This window comes from Oppia nitens, unplaced genomic scaffold, assembly GCF_028296485.1.
Source record: "Oppia nitens isolate AA-2021 unplaced genomic scaffold, nextdenovo-longstitch-racon4-pilon3 scaffold1_pilon_pilon_pilon, whole genome shotgun sequence".
Lineage (NCBI taxonomy): Eukaryota > Metazoa > Arthropoda > Arachnida > Sarcoptiformes > Oppiidae > Oppia > Oppia nitens.
In genome coordinates, this window is record NW_026533199.1 from 10,196,342 (window position 1) to 10,218,300 (window position 21,959).

Below are 21,959 nucleotides of genomic sequence, written 5' to 3' on the forward strand. Positions count from 1 at the left end.
TATTGCAATTGATTTTATAATAATGTCTTTAACAACTGGTGAAAAATTATCAATAACTGGAAAAGCAATAACTGAAATATCACAAAATGCTGTCGGATGGAGATATAAATGCAAAAGTAATAAACAATTAGATGGACAGGTAGTTGTAATAACCGGTGCTAACACTGGTATCGGCAAAGAGACGGCCCGTGATCTGGCAAAACGTGGAGCACAAGTAAGTTTCAATTATATTATTTGTTAATATAAAAATTTAGTTATAAATTAAATAAAACTATTAATATAATGACAACAAAAAACAGGTAATAATCGGATGTCGAGATGAAACAAGAGCTGCAAATGCTATCAAAGATATTAAGTCAAAGAACCCAAAGGCAGACATAATAGCATTGAAACTGGATTTGTCTTCACTTAAGTCTGTCCGCGAGTTTGCCCAACAATTGACCGAAAAATATCAGAGAATTGATGTACTCATCAATAATGCCGGCCTTTTAATGAAAGATCGCACAGAAACTGCTGATGGATTTGAAATGATGTTTGGGACCAATCATTTGGGTATATTTTTACTGAATTTATTTTTTATATTAAATATATAATAATATATATATTTTTCATGAAAATATAATTTTTAGGACACTTTTTGCTAACATTGCTTGTATTGCCATTACTACGGAAATCACCGAAAGCACGGGTGGTTAACGTGTCGTCAACTGGTCATACATTCGGCGAAATATATTTCGATGATATTCACGCTTTAAACAAACCATACAACATGTGGACACTCTATGGTCAGAGCAAATTGGCTAATATATTGTTCACTCGAGAACTGGCCCGACGTCTGGGAAAGGACTCAATCAATCAATGTCTATGCCGTCCATCCGGGAGGTGTGCGCACAGAGTTTGGCCGAAATCAAGCATTTCTTACAAAAATGTTTTTTTATTCACTTCAATATATATTTATGATAAGCGCTAAATCTGGTGCTCAGACATCACTTTACTGTGCTATCGATGATACGGTCGATAATGAAACGGGATTTTATTATGAGTTAGTTATTTATAGTTAATATAATTAGTTATATTAATTTATTAAGATTTTTAAAAATTTAATTATCAATTTAATTATTTTTATAATTAATGTATTATAGAAATTGTCACCGAAATGATAATTTGTTGGCTAAAGCCAAGGATGACGAGTCGGCTCAACGATTGTGGGAATTAAGCGCACAATTAGTTAAACTTGAAGATCAATATAATTTGCTGAAAATTTGATGAAATATACTATTTATTTAAATTTGTTTTTTTTTGTTAATTAAAGTTAAACTATTATTATTAATATTACACTTTTAATATAATAAAATTTGTTTTTTAATGTAATATAAATTTATTATTTTGTAAAAATGTTATTTTACCAGTAATACATGAAAATACACTACATCTTATTATTTTTATTTAATTTTTACAATTTCTATCTGTATGATAAAATAAATATTACAATTTAATTATTATTAATGATGTTTTAATAATATTTTAATTTAGTTAAATCTATAAAAAAAAATTTTAATTTATAATATTAATTAAGTATCAAAAATAATGCTACAATATTTAATATTTTAAAATAATTTATATTTTATTTATTTAATTAATTTTTACAGTATATTCTAATACTAGAATTAAAAATAATTATTAAAAATTTAATTAAAATATTTTGTAATATAAGATTTTTGTATTTGTAAAATATTTGTAATTATAAATATTTAATGAAATAAACTTTTTAGAAAAATTAAAACTGTTATAAACTAGCTTTAATTAAATTACTAGTTTTACGCACTCATAGTTAATATAAAATTATTATTATTAGTAAAATTTTTTATACTTATGATTAACAAGTTATTTATTAATGTTAATACAATATAAAGTTAGACACGATAGCACTAAATGACCATGGTTGGTTTAGGATACATAGTATATATAAATGTAATTTATAGTAGTATACTGTAATATATAGCATATATACATATATTAGTATATATGTATATAATAGTACAGGTTTTTTGCACTATAAGCACTTAAATTATTGAAAAAGCTATATAAATACAATAAAACAATGAAATGTTTATCCAAAAACATAAATCTAAAATTTGTTAAAAATATAATTGTAAACCAAATATTTTCTAATTAAACTATATTATTTAAAACTTTAAATTTTATATTTATAATTAATTATAAAAATATTAAATTTTCAAATGAATCTTACTGTTGGAGAAAAATTATCAATAGCTGGCAAATCTATATCTGAATTATCGCAAAATGTTATCGGATGGAGATATCGATGCAAAAGTAATAAACGATTGGATGGACAGTTAGTTGTGATAACCGGTGCCAACACTGGTATCGGCAAAGAGACGGCCCGTGATCTGGCAAAACGTGGAGCAAAAGTAGTCATATTATTATTTATATACAATTGTATAATAATATTTAATTTATCGTTATTTTAATGAAAAATTTATATAATATTTCAGATAATTATTGGATGTCGTGATGAGTCCAAAGCTAATGAAGCGATCAATGATATCAAACATAAGATACCGTTAGCCGACATAATTGCTATGAAATTGGATTTATCATCATTGAAGTCGATCCGCAAGTTTGCCGAAACTTTAGCCAACAATTATCACTCAATTGATATACTCATTAATAATGCCGGAGTTGGGATGCAAGAACACAAACTAACTGATGACGGATTTGAGATGACTTTCGGGACCAACCATTTGGGTATAGATTTACAAAAAACTAAATAAATTATTTATAGATTAATTTGGTTTTATTTTTTAAACAATTTTTTAGGTCATTTTTTGCTAACTTTACTATTGTTACCATTGCTCCAAAAAGCACCAAAAGCACGGGTAGTTAATGTCTCATCCTATTTGTATACCGTTGGGACAATCAATTTTGATGATATAAACGGCTTCAATAATCAATACAACGGATCATATGCTTACTGTGATAGTAAATTGGCCAACAATTTGTTTACTTGGGAACTGGCAAAACGTCTGGGACCCGACTCAACGGTAACTACTTATGCTGTCCATCCGGGAAGTGTTCGCACAGAAATACACAGAAATAGGACATCAAATATTCAGCGCAAACTTATAGGGCTGTTTGGACTCATATTTTTTATTAGCGCCAAATCAGGTGCTCAGACATCCATCTACTGTGCCGTCGATGAACGGCTCGACAACGAAACGGGCGGTTACTATGAGTTAGTATTTTTTTTTAATATTTAGTTATTTTTTTAAATATTGTTAGTTATTTTTTTTTATACTTTTAATTATTTATTATTTTTAATATTATTATTATTATAGAAATTGTCATAAAATAGATAAAATATGGCCAAAAGCTACGGATGATGAGGTGGCCGACCGATTGTGGGATTTGAGCGCCAGTTTAGTTAATCTCGAAGATAAATATAATTTACCAAAAAATAATAATTTTTAAAAATAAAATTATAAATGTTATGAATATATATGTTCATTACATAATACAGTATTGTTAAATACAATAGAATAATTGCTTTATAAATAAATTTATTTTTATTATTTTCATATATTTAATATTATTTAGTTACTAATATTAAAAATCACGCTATAAAATATATTATATTATTTGTTATATATAAGGTAGTACTATCAATTTATTATTTTTACAAATTTTAACTAAAAATATTACATGATAAGACACTAATTTACATTTTAATCTTTTAATCATTTATTAATTTTTACAAATTTTATGTGTTAAATAAAGTCATATATTAATAATACTTTAATTTTTCTTTATATAATGTATAATACAATATATATATTAAGTTTCAAAAATTATGATACAATATTAAATAATACTTTCTATTTTAAAATATTTTTTCAAAATCTAATTATTTAATTATTTTTTATATAAATTATTATAATTTATAAATATATTAATATCACAATATAAATTATAATAGTAAAATTAAAAATAATATACACAATTTAATAAAATTATGTAGAATTTTTTTAAATATGTAATATTAATTTTTAATAATAATTAATAATTTAATAAAAAAAATTTGAAATATTAATAAAGTAAAAACTAATCATATACTGTATATTATAAGATATTAAATAATTATCACTAATACATTGTAGTTATTTTAATACTAATACAGGTGTATACGTTATTTAAGTTTTTATTGCATTAGTATTAATTAAGAAAATATTACATAAATTACTATTAATAATCATCATAATTATTATAATTGTATTTTGTTGTTATAAGTATTTTCAATTAAAATAAGTTTTTTATTCATTATAATAGTAAACATTATTTTTATATAATTTATAGATTACAACTTTTTATAATTTAAACTTATGTTTAGTGCAGGTATAGGTAATAATAGATATAACAAATAACAAAAAATTTCTATTATATCAATAATTAATAAAATAACTTTTTTTTAAAAAAATCAAAACTTATATAAACTAGTACAAATTAAATTATTAGTTTTACACAATCATAGTTTTAATTTAAAATTGTCAAATTTATTATTAGCAAAATTTGTTATATCTATATATACAGTACAGTACTTTCGGTAACAATTTATTTATTAATGTTAATACAAAATTGTTAAACTTTAAAAAAACTAAAAAATATTAATGATAGCACTTAATGACCATGGATGGTTTAGGATACATAGTATATAGTACCGGTTTTTTTGCACTATTAATGCACTAAAATTATAGATAATAGTTATATAAATACAATAAAACAATGAAATTTTTAGTTAAACACATAAATGTAAAATTTGTTAAAAATTAAAATTGTTTAGCAAGTTTATTTTCTAATTAGACTATATTGTTTAAACTTATCTATACTTAAACTTATATATATATATATTTATATCAAACTTTATTTTGTATCTATAGTTAATTATAAAAATATTTATTTCTCTTTAAAAAATGGCTGTTAATACTACTGAAATATTATCAATTGCTGTCAAATCTATATATGAATTATCGCAAAATTTTATCGGATGGAGATATGAATGCAAAAGTAATAAACAATTAGATGGACAGTTAGTTGTGATAACCGGTGCCAACACTGGTATCGGCAAAGAGACGGCCCGTGATCTGGCAAAACGTGGAGCAAAAGTATAATCATATTATTATTAATATACAATTGTATAATAATATTTTAATGAAAAATTTATATAATATTTCAGATAATCATTGGATGTCGTGACGAGTCGAGAGCTAATGAAGCGATCAATGATATTAAACGTGAGATACCTTTAGCCGACATAATGGCAATAAAATTGGATTTATCATCATTGAAGTCGATCCGCAAGTTTGCCGAAACTTTAGCCAACAATTATCAATCAATTGCTATACTCATCAATAATGCCGGAGTTGTTATGGAAGAACACAAACTAACTGATGACGGATTTGAGATGACTTTCGGGACCAACCATTTGGGTATAGATTTACAAAAAACTAAATAAATTATTTTATAGACTAATTTGGTTTTATTTTTTTAAACAATTTTTTAGGTCATTTTTTGCTAACTTTACTATTGTTACCATTGCTCCAAAAAGCACCAAAAGCACGGGTAGTTAATGTCTCATCCTATTTGTATACCGTTGGGACAATCAATTTTGATGATATAAACGGCTTGAATAATCCATACAATGGAACAGTTGCTTATTGTAATAGTAAATTGGCCAACAATTTGTTTACTTGGGAACTGGCCAAACGTCTGGGACCCGACTCAACGGTGACCACTTATGCTGTCCATCCGGGAGGTGTGCGCACAGATATACACAGAAATAGGACATCAAATATTCAGCGCAAACTTATAGGACTGTTTGGACTCATATTTTGTATTAACGCCAAATCGGGTGCTCAGACATCCATTTACTGTGCTGTCGATGAACGGCTCGATAACGAAACGGGCGGTTACTATGAGTTAGTAATTTTAAATAAATATTTAATTATTTTTAAAAATATTGTTAGTATTTTTTTACTTTTAAATATTATTATTTATTATTATAGAAATTGTCATAAAATAGACAAAATATGGCCAAAAGCTACGGATGACGAGGTGGCCGACCGATTGTGGGATTTGAGCGCCAGTTTAGTTAAACTCGAAAATAAATACTATTTACCTAAAAATAACAATTTTTAAAAATTACATATAAATTATTATATATGCAGTTTATGTACATTACATAATATTTTTAAATACAATAGAATATTTGTTTTATGAATAAATTTATATTTAGTTTCTAATGTTAAAAATCATGCTATAAAAACATATTATAAAAGTTTTACAGTAAAATAAATAGTATATAAACTACAATTTTGTTGTATTAAAATTTGCATTTGTTTTATTCAATTTTATAAAAAAAAATAATTACGGTAATAAAATTTAAATGTATTTTAAGGCTATTTTGTTCAAACTATTTATATTCATTATAACATGTAAATGTAAAACAATATAAATCATGTCGTTGACCGCAAAAAAAAATATTACAATAAAAAACTAATTTGCGACAAAACTATTTCCATAAGTTTGTATAAAAATACAAAAACAAATAAATCGAAAAATATAATTTTATATATTTTTAAATTGCGTTTTTTAAAAAACCTTACAATAAAAATATGAGTTATAAAAAACAATTAACATTTAGAGAAAATGTTTATATACTTTACAAAATAATACTTGAATTATTGCAAAATGTTTTTGGAAGAGAATATAAGTGTACGAGTAATAGACGATTGACTGAACAGGTAGTTGTAATAACCGGTGCCAACACTGGTATCGGTAAAGAAACGGCTCGTGATTTGGCAAAACGCGGAGCAAAAGTAAGTTTTAAAAAATTGAATTTATTATATTAAAAATTTTTGTTAAAATTTATTTAAAAATTAGGTAATAATTGGATGTCGTGATGAATGGAAAGCCGCCGATGCTATCAAAGAGATAAAAGCAATGAACCCGAAGGCAGACATAACGGCACTGAAACTGGATTTGTCTTCACTAAAGTCTGTCCGCGAATTTGCCCAACAATTAACTGATAAGTATCAGGCAATTGATGTCCTCATCAATAATGCCGGCGTAACTATGAATAAGTGTATGGAAACTAAAGATGGATTTGAAATGACATTAGGGATCAATCATTTAGGTATACATATAATATAATTATATATAAATAATGTATTTTACACAATATTTTATAAGTATATCAATTACAAAATTTATTAATTAAAAAAAATAATTTTTAGGACATTTTTTGCTAACAATGCTTTTACTGCCATTACTACGGAAATCACCGAAAGCACGTGTAGTTAATGTGTCATCATTTGCTCATGTATTCGGTGATATTGATTTTGACGATATAAACAGCTATAGAAAATCATACGTTCCGTTTGATCGTTACGCTCAAAGCAAATTAGCTAACATACTGTTTACCCGTGAACTGGCCCGACGTCTGGGAACCGACTCATCGATCAATACCTATGCCGTCCATCCGGGTATTGTGAGGACAGCAATAAGCAGAAGTGATTTCTTAATAAACACAATATTTATGTATTTGTATGAAAATAAATGGCTCAAATCGGCCGAATTGGGTGCCCAGACATCACTTTACTGTGCCATCGATAAGGCCGTCGATAATGAAACCGGATTTTATTATGAGTTTGTGTTTTGTGTTAACAATTTTTAAATAATTTATTATATAATAATAATAATTATTATTAATGTATTATAGAAATTGTAACAGAAATGACAACTTGTTTGCCAAAGCCAAGGATGACGAGACAGCCCATCGATTGTGGGAATTGAGCGCACAATTAGTCAAACTTGAAGATCAATATAATTTACCAAAAAATCCTAATTAATTTTAACAATAATTTTATTTTTTTTAATTTATATATATTAAATATATACGGTATATATATTTACTATAATATCTAAACAATTATTAATCACTTATATCATAATTATTATTTTAGAAAATCAGTTTAGTATTTTAAAAAATTTTAAAAAATTTATTTAATTATTTAAAATTTATTTGTTAATATATATATGTATTATTTATTTTTTAAAATCTCTATTTACAGGAAATATTTTTTTCAATTTTTAGTAATATATTTAATGATTTCCTCTTAATTTATGATTTAGTTGTAATTAATCCTGTAATTATTTCTAGTCTAATTATATGTCGTATTTTTATTGATGGATTTATGCACTAGAGTTAAACTTAAAATAATTTTAAAAATATGATTTAACAAATCTTTTACAATTGTTTTTAATCCTATTTTTAGATCTTGTTATTTGTTTTTTAAAATTATATATTCTTATTTTTACCTAAAAAAATAATTTTAGTTTTAAATAAATATTTACGACTTGAGAGTCTATTAGCATTAATACTCAATAATAAACAATTAAATATTATTAAATTAATTATTATTTTCCAACATAACTTAATTATTAATATTTTTTTGCATAATAAATGTTTTAAAATGATATTTAATATATTAATTTTTATAATTTACATGTAATTTTATCTGTTAATTGTATATTTCAATAGAAAATTTTATTTTATTTTTTTGTTATTATTAACAATCAGATGATATAATTTTTCTAACAAACATATTATAGTGCAAATAATTAGTGCATATAAGAGATAGAAAAATAATGTATAATATTGATGAATATTCATAGTGTAATCGTTGTCAGTCAATGATGGTTGATAATAATCATCCAGGTGCTTTTCCTCTAAATAGTCAATATTGTTGAACAAAAATTTTAATAATCGCACCAAATTTTCAAAAACAAATTTTTGCGGATATCTCAACTGATTTTGCAATATATGGCTTTCAAAACTAACTAATGAACTGAAATAAAAATAAAAATTTATATAAATATTATGGATTAAAAAATATAATATGATAATATAAATAATTATAATTATTGTATTATTTACAATTTATTGTGTAAATCTAGTAATATATTTATATTTAAGTAAATGTTTATATTAATAATAAATTATTACTAATTATTATAAGAAAAAAAATATTAGTATAAGTAATAATATTTAGAAAAAAATTATAAAAAGAACTACAATTTTTTTATGTAACCAATATTATTTGATCCAGCAAAATTTTGTCCAAAACAGACCGGGGTAATTAATAAAGGCATAAATGAATTGCCAATATTTAAGTCAAAAAATCTACTAATAAATAACGAAAATATTTCTGTAAATATTTTATCAAAGATGACCACTTTATTTATTAATAATTGATTTAATTTATCAGGCTCATTTAGCCATTGCATCATCAAATAGCTATTATTTTGAGAGTTTAGTATTTGTAACTTTTTAGCCAATTGTATAAATTTCAAACGCATTGTTGGCTCATAATATCTATACATATCTAAGTCATTCAAATCATTATAATTAATATCAACACAATAGACTTGACAATTGTCATCCAGTATATCGTCAATGGTATCATAATAATTATAATCTCTATATAAAAATTAAAAAATAAAGTTAATTATTATAAAATTTTAACTTTTAACTATAAAATTCTAGTCTTATTTTTAAAATTAATATTAATTGTTTTTTATGGCTATACCTATTGACCATTATTGAATACAATATATATTTTGTACAATCATCCACAATGGCATAATAGCCATAAACCATAATGTATAGATCATATTTTTGTTCAAGTACATATAACTATCTCCAATGCCAATTAATGATTTTATATAATACCATATAATTTTATCAAAAGTAACAAGGTGATAAAATTTTAGTAATTTTCTAAAATTAATATCTATAATTATAGTATAGATTAATGACAAAAATATTAGGAGCCATATTGACCAGTCAAATGTTTCATGTATTTTGATTAATTGCGGCAATTTGGTCATCAATTTGGGACTTAATATAGTAAACTTATAGTCCATATAGAGTTGACAAATACATTGATAATTGTGCATAACATGAGTCATCAATTCATAGTTATGTGTTTGATAATGATAGAGATCGTTGACTATTAAATTGTCAAATTTATTAGTGAAATTGTCCAATGATTTTGTTAAATTGTCAAAACAATTATTAACCACTAGGTTTACGCTGATAATTATAACAAAAAAAAATAAATATTTTTATTTAATCATATTAGTATTGAATTTAAAAATATATTACATTTTTATAAAATATATTAATCTATAATACAATACTTACTAAATTAGAAAAATATTATTATTTAGTATAATTAAAATTAATCTAATTAACAACTAATATATTACTTTTAAATCAACAAATGTGACACATATTTTAAATCAGCATCCAAATCATAAATAAACATCTACATTTTATTAAAAAATAAATTAATAATAACAATAATTTTTATATACTGTATATATTTATAATTTACAGTAGATAACAAATCAATTAATAATTAACATTAAAATTATTATACATTATCACTATGAATTATTATGTTCAATTGACTGGCTGATTTTTGTGATAGATTTAAATAATTATCACTATAATAATCTTTGCATTCAATTATTGTCATATTAATATCACTGATAAATATTTGCCATAAATTAATTGGCAATTTCTGTATATAATTGACAACATCTGTAAAATGAATGAATAAATATTTTAAGCGCTTTGAATCCATTTAATAAATAATTTTTATGAGTTTATATAAATAATTATCTATGTATTTATGATATAGATTTTAATAAAATTATTAAGAGTCTGTATGTATTTAAATATCTAATAGATTTTATATAATAAAATTAAAAATGTTAATAAATTTAGAAATTTAAGCAAATTATGTTATTTATATATAAATATACAAATAAATATAAACAATTATATTATTAAAATATTATTTATATAATAAAAATGTTATGACAATTTTTATTGTTATTTAATTTGTGTTTTTATTTTACTAATTATTATTTTTATATTAATTTTTCTTTTAATGACAATTTAAATAAATTAATACATTAATATTATTATATATTATTCGTATGTTTCAATAAAATAATTTATTATATTAAAAAAACTAATTAATTAAATCTTGTTATTATTTATATATATTTAAAACATTTTAGTTAATTAATAATAATAATATATTCATAAACATAAAAGAATAATATTATATAAAAAGTTAAAAAAATAAATAAAAACTTTTACTTTTAAAATATATAAAAATAATAATAAATTGACATTAAGCAATATAGTTGGTTGATATAGTTATAATAGAAAATCATTTATTATTAATGTAAAAAATTAAATATTACCGTTAAATGTCGCTTAATTTCCCGTATGAAGATATGTAAGTCATGGTAAATAATGCGAGTCTTTAATCATATGAAAAAATATTTTGTGACTTTAAATTTAAATTTGCTGCCCCCTGTTTTTATACATTTTTTATACAAGTACCCCATGTACTTAGACGTCTCAAATAGTTCCAAACCCTTTGAATGTGCTATCTATTTACCGATTTATAATATGTAAAAATACTGTAAACGCATACAATTAATCATTTATTGTTAAACACTGTTATAAATAATAATAATTATTTATCTAAATATACCGTTTTTAATAGATTAATGTTAAATATACATTACATTTCTCTAATCCCCCATTTTTGCTTTTCCCATACCCTCGTTTAATTTACCAGGGGTGGTAAAAAAAGCGAGTTTTTTACCGTATGAAAATGTTATTTTTCATATTTTTATGAATTACATACGGGGAATTAAGCAAGTATAAAAAATTAGTAAAATTCATGTTGACATAAATGCACATTTTATGAATTACTATAGGTGTTTTTTAGATTATATGAATTATTAAAAATTAAATTTAGTAATATAACAATATTTTGTAAAATTTTAAATTAATTTTAAATTTTTATTATAAAAAATAATTTATTAATTATATTTAATAGATTTTATCTATATATAAATATACGATATTTTTTTATTTTTTTATTTGTACAGTTAACATTATTTCTAGTGTTTAACATTTAGTTATAAATATTAATTACAAAATATTAATAATTTCATTGCCAAATATCACGTATTGCTTTAATTTATACATAAATATAATAGTACAGTATTTTAGCACATCATCATATGATTTTTACATGTTGTTTAAATAGTTTATAATATTATAATAATTAGCAATTATAAATAAAATTAAATATTATAATAAATAATCATTACAATAATAATTAGTTTCTCTAATTTATAAACATTTCGCAATTAACAGCAAAATTAGTTATTATAAAACTTATTTCGCAAAATTTTTTTATTATCGATATAATATTAGTACAGTTTAAATAAAGTAAAATATAATAGCAGCTGTAATATTAGAATTTATTGTTAATAAATCTAAATATATGTAAAAATATTTTTTTAGCATTAAACTAAAATTTTAAAATTTAAATATTTTCTAGCAAAAACAATTTAATGACAAATATATCAATATTGAAACATAAAAATAACAATATAATTAATTGCATTATTATTATTACTACTACTACTACATAATAATATACAATAATATCTACTAAACAATATAAAAGTAGAATAATTACTGTAATATTCCGCAATTTGCGGTAAACATGTTTATCAGGAAAATAAATTAAAACTTATTTTCATTTTATTATTATTCTATAAATTAATATATACTAAATTAACATGTATTGCATTGATAACAATAATGTTCAATAATAATCATAGAAATCATCTGACAAATTAATTTATCAATAAAATTATATTTTTCACAATAATTTTCTAGTAATTAGAGTGTTTTGTAATAATGAATCATCTTTTGGCTCTGAAAATTAATTATTAGTTTTATATGTTGACAAAAATAAAGTTTTTTTTATAAATAAAATAACAGTACTTATATACTTGTGTTTGTGTAGTGTGTGTGTGTTTATATAAGATACTTAATAAACGTGTTTTTAGTAAACATGTTATTTGTTAGATTTTGTTATGTATTTGCTAATCACATGACTATGCTTAAATTAATTTTTATAGAGATTTTTATTTTGTTGAAAAAATATTATTATATAAATTCATATACAGTACTATTTAATATATATTAAAATAATAAAAATAATAGATAGGTAGATAGTTAAACACACACACACACACACACACACAGAGAGAGAGAGAGAGAGAGAGAGAGAGAATATTTTAGAGTACAAATAATTTTCCTAATAATAATACTAACATATAATGTTATGACATCAACACATGTATAAGTCATGCGCTTTTTGATGATAGTATTACGTAAATAAATGCAATCATATAACCTACCGGTATATTTTATATATTGTTGCATAGATTTATATACTATTATATCTCTAGTTGATGCTACTGATCCAAACACATTTAATTAAGTTGACTATAGTGTAAACTGTTAAATTACATTATATAACACTATTTAGCTAATTTGACCTAGTGTAAATTGAAAACATTAATTATTATCAATCATTCAAATTATTTATTAATTATTATTATATAATTGAATATAATATATTGGATTAATATAATATACGAAGTTTTATTGGTTAATTAAATTGTTAATTATTATTCTGGTAAGTTATAACTATTATAATTAATTAAATTTATATTTTTTGTGATTAATTAATATTATTATTTATAAAATATATAATATATATGTACTGTATATGTAAATATATATAATTTATATTTAAAAATCTATTAATATTATCTATAATTTATTCTTTTTATATACAGTGTTATTATATACTCTCTCTCTCTCTCTCTCTCTCTCTCTCTCTCTCTCTCTCTCTCTCTCTCTCTCTCTCTGATACTCTTTTTTCTTTCTAATTCTTGTTAATTCAGTTATTTAATGCACTTAAACATGATATTGAATTTATTATACTAAAAATATATACTCAAAAATATTATTTAAGTACAGTATTTACTCAATTGCTTTGTATTACGTAACTATTAACTAATATTACTCATAAAAGCATTACTAATTGCTTTACTCTCAATGTATTATCAATTGTTAACATTACGATTATATAACGTGTGATAAAAAATATACAATATTAAAAATTAAATGAAATTGAGGTTATAAATAATGTACACTACTTTTAGTGCAAAGTTTTTTAACAACAAATATAGTCTTTTTAAATAAATATAAATAACTATAAATATAACTATAATATACTGCTTTATATAATACATTAAATAATATTAAAAATTATTTTTAAGTTAGTTAGTGTAAACATATTATTATTATCCAATTAATAATTTTATAAAATATAATTTATAATAATATATGATTAATTGTAATAATAATAATGTTAGTGAAATTATTTTTAAGTACAGATTTTTTTTGAGAAAATGATTGTTTCATTGACGTAATAATATTTTATTAATATTATTAGTATTCACTAGATTATTACATAAGCAAATTTTTGTTAGTCTAATGTTTGTTAAGCTAAGTAAAATAATTAATATATTCATTTTTTATTATTATTGAGAAATATATTACATAAAAATTCAAAATTAATTTAATTATTTTATTTGATATTCAATACCGCAGTTTATATAAATATATTTAACATAAAAATTAATTGTAGTAAATATTACTAATTAGACAACAGATAAAATGAAATTATTATAAACTTACGTGACTTTTAGCAAATAATGTTATATCTAATCTTATCTAGGTGAAATAATTATATACAATATACGCAATATATAATAATATTTATATACTTAAAATTTAAATTTAAGTCTTAAATCAATAAGTAAATAAATATTATAATTATTATAAATTTTACAATAATTTATATAATGCTTATTTTATATTATAAGTAGTAATATATATATATATATATATATTTTAAATCACTGATCAATTGTAATAAAATACATATAAGTTTATATGTTTTGATACTTTGCAAATATTAAATTTATAAAAATTGATTATTTAATAATTTATTTGTTTAAGTTTATTATTTAATAAATATGATAATAAATAAAAATGTAAGACTGCATTGCATAGCATCTATATTAATCATCTTTTTTAATTCAGTATATTTATAACTATTTCATTTATGAACTTTTTATCTGAGATTTTATCATATGACAACAAAATATATACAATTATCTAGAATTTTACATTTAATTAATACTAAAGTAAATAAATAAATAAACATTAATTGATGACTTAGTGGCACCAAACATATTTTGATCACAAATTGTATTTATTATCTAAAAATAATTGTTAAGCAGTTATTTCCTTTTAGTTTGATTTCTTTTGAAAAATTGCGACAATAATAAAAAATACAGTAATTTTGTGATTTCAATAAATTTAAAGTTAGATATTTATTTATTTTTAAAAAAATAACTCATTGTCATCTAACTTGTAGTATAAGATATCATTATTTTTTATTTAAAGAGAGTATATATATTATGTACTGTAAACTAATATCTATTTAAAAAAAATCTAAAAGTTTATTTATCTTTAAATATTGATAATTTGAGTATCAATTTCATTATGATATAAAATAATATATTATTGCATTATGCTTAAAATAATACAGTATATAATAAATGTAATACAGTATTTATTTTAAAAATAATATCATATGACATTTGTTAGGCTATTTCAATATAAGTAATAATATATAAGTAATATAAATATAATCTTAAATTGCATAAAGAAAAAATTTTATTGTACATAATTTTCATATAAAAAGCATTTTATTAACTAATAAATAGTAATCAGTACTACAAATATTAAATAATTTAATAGTAGTCAACAATATAATCAATAATTTTATTAAAATAAATATTTTATATAAAGTAACAATTTATCTATTTAACTATGTAAGTAAATTTTAATTATATTTTTTTCATTGTTATAATCTAATAATTGTCTATAATTATCACTTAATAATAGATAGCGTCTATATAGTCATCATAACGTTAGATATTATTTATTAATTTCTATTTCTAAGAAATATAATATTATATTTAAATAGTTTAACCAATTATAAACTATATATCAGTTATTACGTAAATGAATTGCAATTCAATCAAACAAACAAAAATTATTTACTACTAAGTAAATAATACAAAAAAATACTAACTGTTACATACTATGTGTCATATGTTACATAATGCTACAGTAATTGGTACTATATCATTTTAGTTTATAGTCAGCTAGGATATATATATATATACAGTATATATAAGCAACTAATTTTGCTACTAGTTTTCTTTTTCTTTTAATTTTTTTTATTTTGAAAAAATTATGAAAATTTTATTAAGTTGATTAAATATTAACAGTATTTTTTATTAATTTTTTTATTAATTACAGAATATTCTGTTAAAATAAATTTGATTTAAAAATAACTAATTGTTTGAAAGAAATCAATAATAATATTAATATCAAAAAAAACGAATGGATCACATTAGAGAGGAAGAACAGTCGTGTGATAGCTGTACTCACCATCAAAACCAACAACACCTTAGATATTCACCTCCTATTTCACTACAGCTACCGAAGCCGCCAATTGCTCACAATGGTTACGAAATACGGCCGCCTCACAGTGTCAGCTCGTCGACTACCGGTACCAATAGTGCCAGTGTATCACCCGATCCTCAACTCATGAACTCTCATTTGGCTGTCGACCGATTGACCGGAATCTCGCATTCCGTACATAACATCATACAGAATCGTGGAATAGATATTGTTGGCCGACGTAAACGTCGGGCCAATCCTATACCCCAGGAAAACAAAGACGGAGCGTATGTATACTACTATTGAAAGTCATAAACTTATTGAAAATTTAAAAATTCAATATATATTAATACATGATTTTTATTTTTTTAAAAAAAACAATATATTAATTATTATTATAGTTATTGGGAACGCCGTAAACGTAACAACGAATCGGCCAAACGGTCGCGAGAGGTCAGACGGGTTAAAGAAATTCATTCAAATGCAAGGCTTATGTTTCTTGAAGAAGAAAACATTAAACTCCGGGCAGAAGTCGATACGCTTAGGGATGAAATCGGAAAGTTAAGGGAAATGTTGTATTGTAATAGACATGATAGCCATCCACATCATCACCACCACTGATATATATATATAATTATATAAATATATTTATTGTTATAAACAATTAATGCAGCATGATCATTTTTTATAAAAATAAAACATGATATAATCTATTTATTTAATTTAAATATTATTTTACTTATTATTTTTGATATTAATATCTCAGTTTTTATGATTGCCTTATTTATTTAATTAATATTGTATTAAGATATATATAAATATATTACAATTTTGTATTAAATGAAACATCTTTTATTATTTTTTTATAAACCATTTATAAATATTTATAATGATTAAATTTTTTCTATAGCAATCTGCAATATAAATATAAATTGAAAATTATTTTTTTAATGTGAAAAAAATAAAATAACAATTTTATATAAAATAAATTAAATTTTTAACTGAACTTTAAATTGAACTAGTTTTTTTATTAGTATTAAATAGAAATTAATATTAAAACATTTTTTATTTAAAATAAAATAAATATCTGTAAAAAATTAAAGCTTATCATAATTATTTCATTGCTTAATCATCTATCTATACATAATAACAGAAACACGTCATTCAAAATTACATTATTAAATATTATTATTATTATTATTAAATTGCATTCATTTTTATTTTTAAAAATATATATAATAATACTACGAAATTTTTTAGTCATACAAATTGCATCATTTTTGGAAATTTTTGTAAATGGACTATATATTCACATTTAATATGATAGCAGTAATAGTAGAAATATTTATATCTAATAATATTTTTTTTAATTATCTTATTAAAATAAGTATAGTGTATATACTGTATATTTTATTTGTTTTAATATAAAACTAGAAAAATTAATTTAGTAATAAGATTACTAATTTTTACTTTTCATTACTATTATATATAAAAAATAATAAAACTTATTTTATAGTTATAAAATTTATTGAGCAAATTGTACACTAATTAAAATCACATAATACAGTATGTAAGCGTATATTTTAAACAGAGTACCTTGGTGCAACAATTTAATTGAATGTCCTAAAAGCACATTTTTTCAACTATCATTTTTCTTAATCAAATCTAATATTATAATTGACATTTTTTTTATTTCAAAAGTGTTATTACTGTAAATAAAGAAAATTAAAATTAAAAAATGTTAATTATAATATTAGATTTGATTAAAAATGATAGTTGAAAAAATGTGCTTTTAGGGCATTCATAGACTACATAATGCATTTATATATTGTGTATACAATACAATGATATCATGGTATTTGCATAGACTTGCATTAGATAGACATCTATTGTATATACTAATTAATTGTCCCACTAAGGCACCTTGTTCAATATATGACTTTATGTACTGTATATTATAATATTTATATGAGAAAATAACATATATCTACAAAAAATAAGATATATTTTTACATATATAATAATGTATATATAAATATTACTATGAATAAACTTAATATAAATGTGATAATATGTATCAATAAATTTAATTAAAAAATGATAATTTATTTTTTCAATTATTTATTACTTACTTTATTATTTTTTTGTTGTTCTAATGTTGAACTTATGTATAAAAGACTTTAATACATGCATTATATTTTAAAAATATAAATGTAAATATGTTTAATTAAAGTGTTTGTAATTGTTTAATTTTGTAGCAACTGTTAAAATTAAAATAAAATATTTTACATTTAATATGTTATCTTTCAACACATGTTTACTATATTTTATATTAAAATTAAATTAATATATGATTTTCAGTATTTCTAATTTTATGTATTTTTAATATTAAGATAATAAAAATTATAAAATGCTAAAAATATTTATATAAAATGTAATAAAAATGGAACTTTTGATATATATTTTTTAATTCATTTTATAAATAATCTAAAAAATACTGTTTTAATATTAATATTAGTTATATAAAACTATTTTTTATAAAACAAAATAATATTCAAACATTTTTAAAAGAATAATATTAATTAATTCAATGATTAATCATTTATTTAATACATAAAACAAATACAGTACTGTATTACACGTCATACGTATATACTTACAGTATATTAAAATTATTAAATATTATATACTTTTCTATAGTATTAAACATTACTAATACAGTATATTGCTGTACATTGCATTATTTATTATGTATAAAAATGTATTAATGCGAAATTTTTAATCATAAACAATTTCATCATTTATTGCAATATATAAAAATTTCTATTTTTATTATAATAGAAATATATATATTATAATAATATTTATAATAATATTTTAATTACTTATAGACTAAGTTATTGTATTTTATTCAGTATTAAATCCAGTCTGTTTACATTTTTACAAATTCATGTTATTTTTACATTATGTTAAGCCAACCAAATAAAAACTATTAAATAATTATTAATTTGTAATTTTAATTGACTTTAACATCACTTGATAGCAACAATTATCTGGTGTTAATTTGTGGATAATAGTGTTTAAATTAGATAATTGTTGCTATCAAGTGATGTTAAAGTAAGTTAAACTTACAAATTAATTATAATGTGTGACATAAACTTTAAAAATCTTAATAAATTAATAAAATATTAAATAATATATTTTTTAAATAAATCATTTTAAAAAAAAAATATTTACTACAATTTTTATTAAAATTATTTTTGTTATATTTAAATAGAACATTAATTAACTATATCTATCATAAGATTAATGTAAAAAATACAGTAAAATAAAAACATTTTTCATAATTTAAAAAAAAATTATTATTATAGCTGTACTGAGTTTAGTGAATTATTTTATGCATAGTTATTGTCATAAATACAATACTATATTATATACTTTATCAAACATAACTAACTGTGAACATGAAATTCAAACATCCGTTACAATTGTAATGATTTTTTATATATATATAAATAAACTATAATATTTAGTAAAATTTTTATTTATCAAGTATATAAATAATAGATTTTTAAAAATTTTTTTAGTATTTTGATATAAGTTTCTAAAAAATTCTATAATTATTAAATAAAGTTATATAAATGTATTTTCTTGTTATACTAAAAATTTAAAGTATCAAAAGTTAAACTAATGAGTGAAAACAATTAATTTTACAATTTTATGCTAATATCTTGTATTACTTTGATATTAGTTTTGGACTTTTGAATTAACTGATTAAATAGTGTTGTGTACAACTTTGACACAACAATATCGTCTAACAATTCAATCAAATTGTTTAAAACATTTACCGCATTCTTATAGACGGTTACAAAATCGACCAGTTTTTGTAATAGTTGTCTATTATTTTTGTCAATTTTAATGTTGCCATTATTTATCAGTTTAATATAGTCCTCTTTTACCCGTATCTGTCGGACAGTCATATTTTTTATGAGGTCCTGACCCTCGGGTGTGTTTGGGTCTGCATTTTCCACACTCGACAACATTGACTTTAATTTTGTATCAATTATAAGCAATTTTGTGGTCAATTCGACATAACCTTTAGTTCGCCATTCAGTTACATATTTACTGGTAGTTTGGATATCCTTTTTTTTTGAGCACTTGTATCAACTCATCTTTAGTTGATAAATGGCTACCAGTTTTCAACAAATATGTTTCAACATTAAAGTTCACTGTTTTAGTCCAATTTTTACAATATAATTAACAATTTGTGTATTATTTTTGACCAAATCAATTAAGTCATTGATTTTGTTTGTATCCAATTTGATTAATTGACTATAATGGTAATTTGCAATTTTCTTTGAAAAAATCAAAAATATTTATATAAACATTTAGAATTAATGCCATTTTTTGATATTAATTGTTTATTTTCAAAACCAATTCGTGTATTTCGATCGTTAAATGATTTTTCAATATCCGGACGCAATCTGTCTAACCCTATGACCATACTTTTGATGACTACCTGACCTTCGGGTAATTATAGGATCAGCATAATTGACATTTTTTCAATAGCCGACAATTTAGTTTAATAAGTGTCCAAAGTTTTAGCCAAATCATAGTAACCTTTGAATATCGATTGATCTTTATTTATGTTAATCTTATCGGTTATGTTTCGTATATCTGCCAGCAGTTTATCTTTAGTGATATCTGCGCCCAATTTACTCGATTTGATCCATACGAGTGAAGAAGCATTTAATACTGAAAAAAATTATAAATATTTTATAAATTCAATTGAAAATTATATCTAAATATGGATTTTAAAATATCAAACATATTTCAAATACCTGATACAAAAATAATTAGAAAATATAAACTTTGTTTAGTTAATTGCATTTTTATTTGCAAATGTTTTATAACAATTTTTTTAAAAATTTAATTAATGAAATAAAATATCTAATTATACTATTGTTTATATACATTTTTTTGAATTAACCGATTATATTTTATAGTATAGGGAGTATAGATTATAGTAAAATCTTAACAACAGTATTATTTTGAATCTGTAATAATATATGGATTAAAAATATAAATAAAATTTTGATAAGAATTTATTTAACAAATACTTATACAAAATGACATAATAATAGTGACATTGATATTATTTGTTATAAATCAAGTATAGTAATAGTGTAATAAAAAAAAATAATCATTGTAGTTTAAGGGTACATAGATAAAAACTAATACTATTGTAAAAAATATATTTAAACATAATTAAAAAATTAAATGATTTTATTTTAAATTTGTAATTATTTAGAAATTTATAAACTTTATGAAAATTATTGTATTATTTATATTTATGCAATTTTTGTTTGATATGTAATTT

General features: G+C 21.1%; 4 protein-coding genes across 4 annotated transcripts; all 4 read left to right on the forward strand.

The window, feature by feature from the left end:
• The first annotated feature begins 22 nt into the window (after window positions 1–22).
• Window positions 23–1,266, forward strand: LOC128951317 (retinol dehydrogenase 12-like). The gene is made up of 5 exons (XM_054296567.1): window positions 23–214; window positions 300–552; window positions 630–882; window positions 965–1,042; window positions 1,143–1,266. The coding sequence occupies exons 1-5, from the start codon at window positions 23–25 to the stop codon at window positions 1,264–1,266; spliced, it is 900 nt and encodes a 299-aa protein (XP_054152542.1).
• Window positions 1,267–2,240: 974 nt separating this feature from the next.
• LOC128951318 (retinol dehydrogenase 12-like) lies at window positions 2,241–3,281 on the forward strand. Its single transcript, XM_054296568.1, has 3 exons — window positions 2,241–2,432; window positions 2,517–2,769; window positions 2,842–3,281. Exons 1-3 carry the CDS (start codon window positions 2,241–2,243, stop codon window positions 3,279–3,281), a joined length of 885 nt encoding a protein of 294 aa, XP_054152543.1.
• Window positions 3,282–4,988: 1,707 nt separating this feature from the next.
• On the forward strand, window positions 4,989–7,925 carry LOC128951319 (retinol dehydrogenase 12-like). The gene is made up of 7 exons (XM_054296569.1): window positions 4,989–5,180; window positions 5,252–5,504; window positions 5,579–5,993; window positions 6,779–6,893; window positions 6,958–7,210; window positions 7,311–7,722; window positions 7,796–7,925. The coding sequence occupies exons 1-7, from the start codon at window positions 4,989–4,991 to the stop codon at window positions 7,923–7,925; spliced, it is 1,770 nt and encodes a 589-aa protein (XP_054152544.1).
• An 8,512-nt stretch (window positions 7,926–16,437) lies between these two features.
• LOC128952120 (nuclear factor interleukin-3-regulated protein-like) lies at window positions 16,438–17,248 on the forward strand. Its single transcript, XM_054297458.1, has 2 exons — window positions 16,438–16,866; window positions 16,981–17,248. Exons 1-2 carry the CDS (start codon window positions 16,520–16,522, stop codon window positions 17,198–17,200), a joined length of 567 nt encoding a protein of 188 aa, XP_054153433.1. The 5' UTR covers window positions 16,438–16,519; the 3' UTR covers window positions 17,201–17,248.
• Window positions 17,249–21,959: the final 4,711 nt, after the last annotated feature.

Bases quoted from the DNA above. Each gene is read 5' to 3' on its own strand.
- LOC128951317 (XM_054296567.1), top strand. From the start codon at position 23: ATGTCTTTAACAACTGGTGAAAAATTATCAATAACTGGAAAAGCAATA. The intron at 215-299 runs GTAAGTTTCAAT...AACAAAAAACAG, and splicing joins TGGCAAAACGTGGAGCACAA to GTAATAATCGGATGTCGAGA. The intron at 1,043-1,142 runs GTTAGTTATTTA...AATGTATTATAG, and splicing joins GAAACGGGATTTTATTATGA to AAATTGTCACCGAAATGATA.
- LOC128951318 (XM_054296568.1), top strand. From the start codon at position 2,241: ATGAATCTTACTGTTGGAGAAAAATTATCAATAGCTGGCAAATCTATA. The intron at 2,433-2,516 runs GTAGTCATATTA...ATAATATTTCAG, and splicing joins TGGCAAAACGTGGAGCAAAA to ATAATTATTGGATGTCGTGA. The intron at 2,770-2,841 runs GTATAGATTTAC...ACAATTTTTTAG, and splicing joins TTTCGGGACCAACCATTTGG to GTCATTTTTTGCTAACTTTA.
- LOC128951319 (XM_054296569.1), top strand. From the start codon at position 4,989: ATGGCTGTTAATACTACTGAAATATTATCAATTGCTGTCAAATCTATA. The intron at 7,211-7,310 runs GTATACATATAA...AATAATTTTTAG, and splicing joins ATTAGGGATCAATCATTTAG to GACATTTTTTGCTAACAATG. The intron at 7,723-7,795 runs GTTTGTGTTTTG...AATGTATTATAG, and splicing joins GAAACCGGATTTTATTATGA to AAATTGTAACAGAAATGACA.
- LOC128952120 (XM_054297458.1), top strand. From the start codon at position 16,520: ATGGATCACATTAGAGAGGAAGAACAGTCGTGTGATAGCTGTACTCAC. The intron at 16,867-16,980 runs GTATGTATACTA...TTATTATTATAG, and splicing joins CAGGAAAACAAAGACGGAGC to TTATTGGGAACGCCGTAAAC.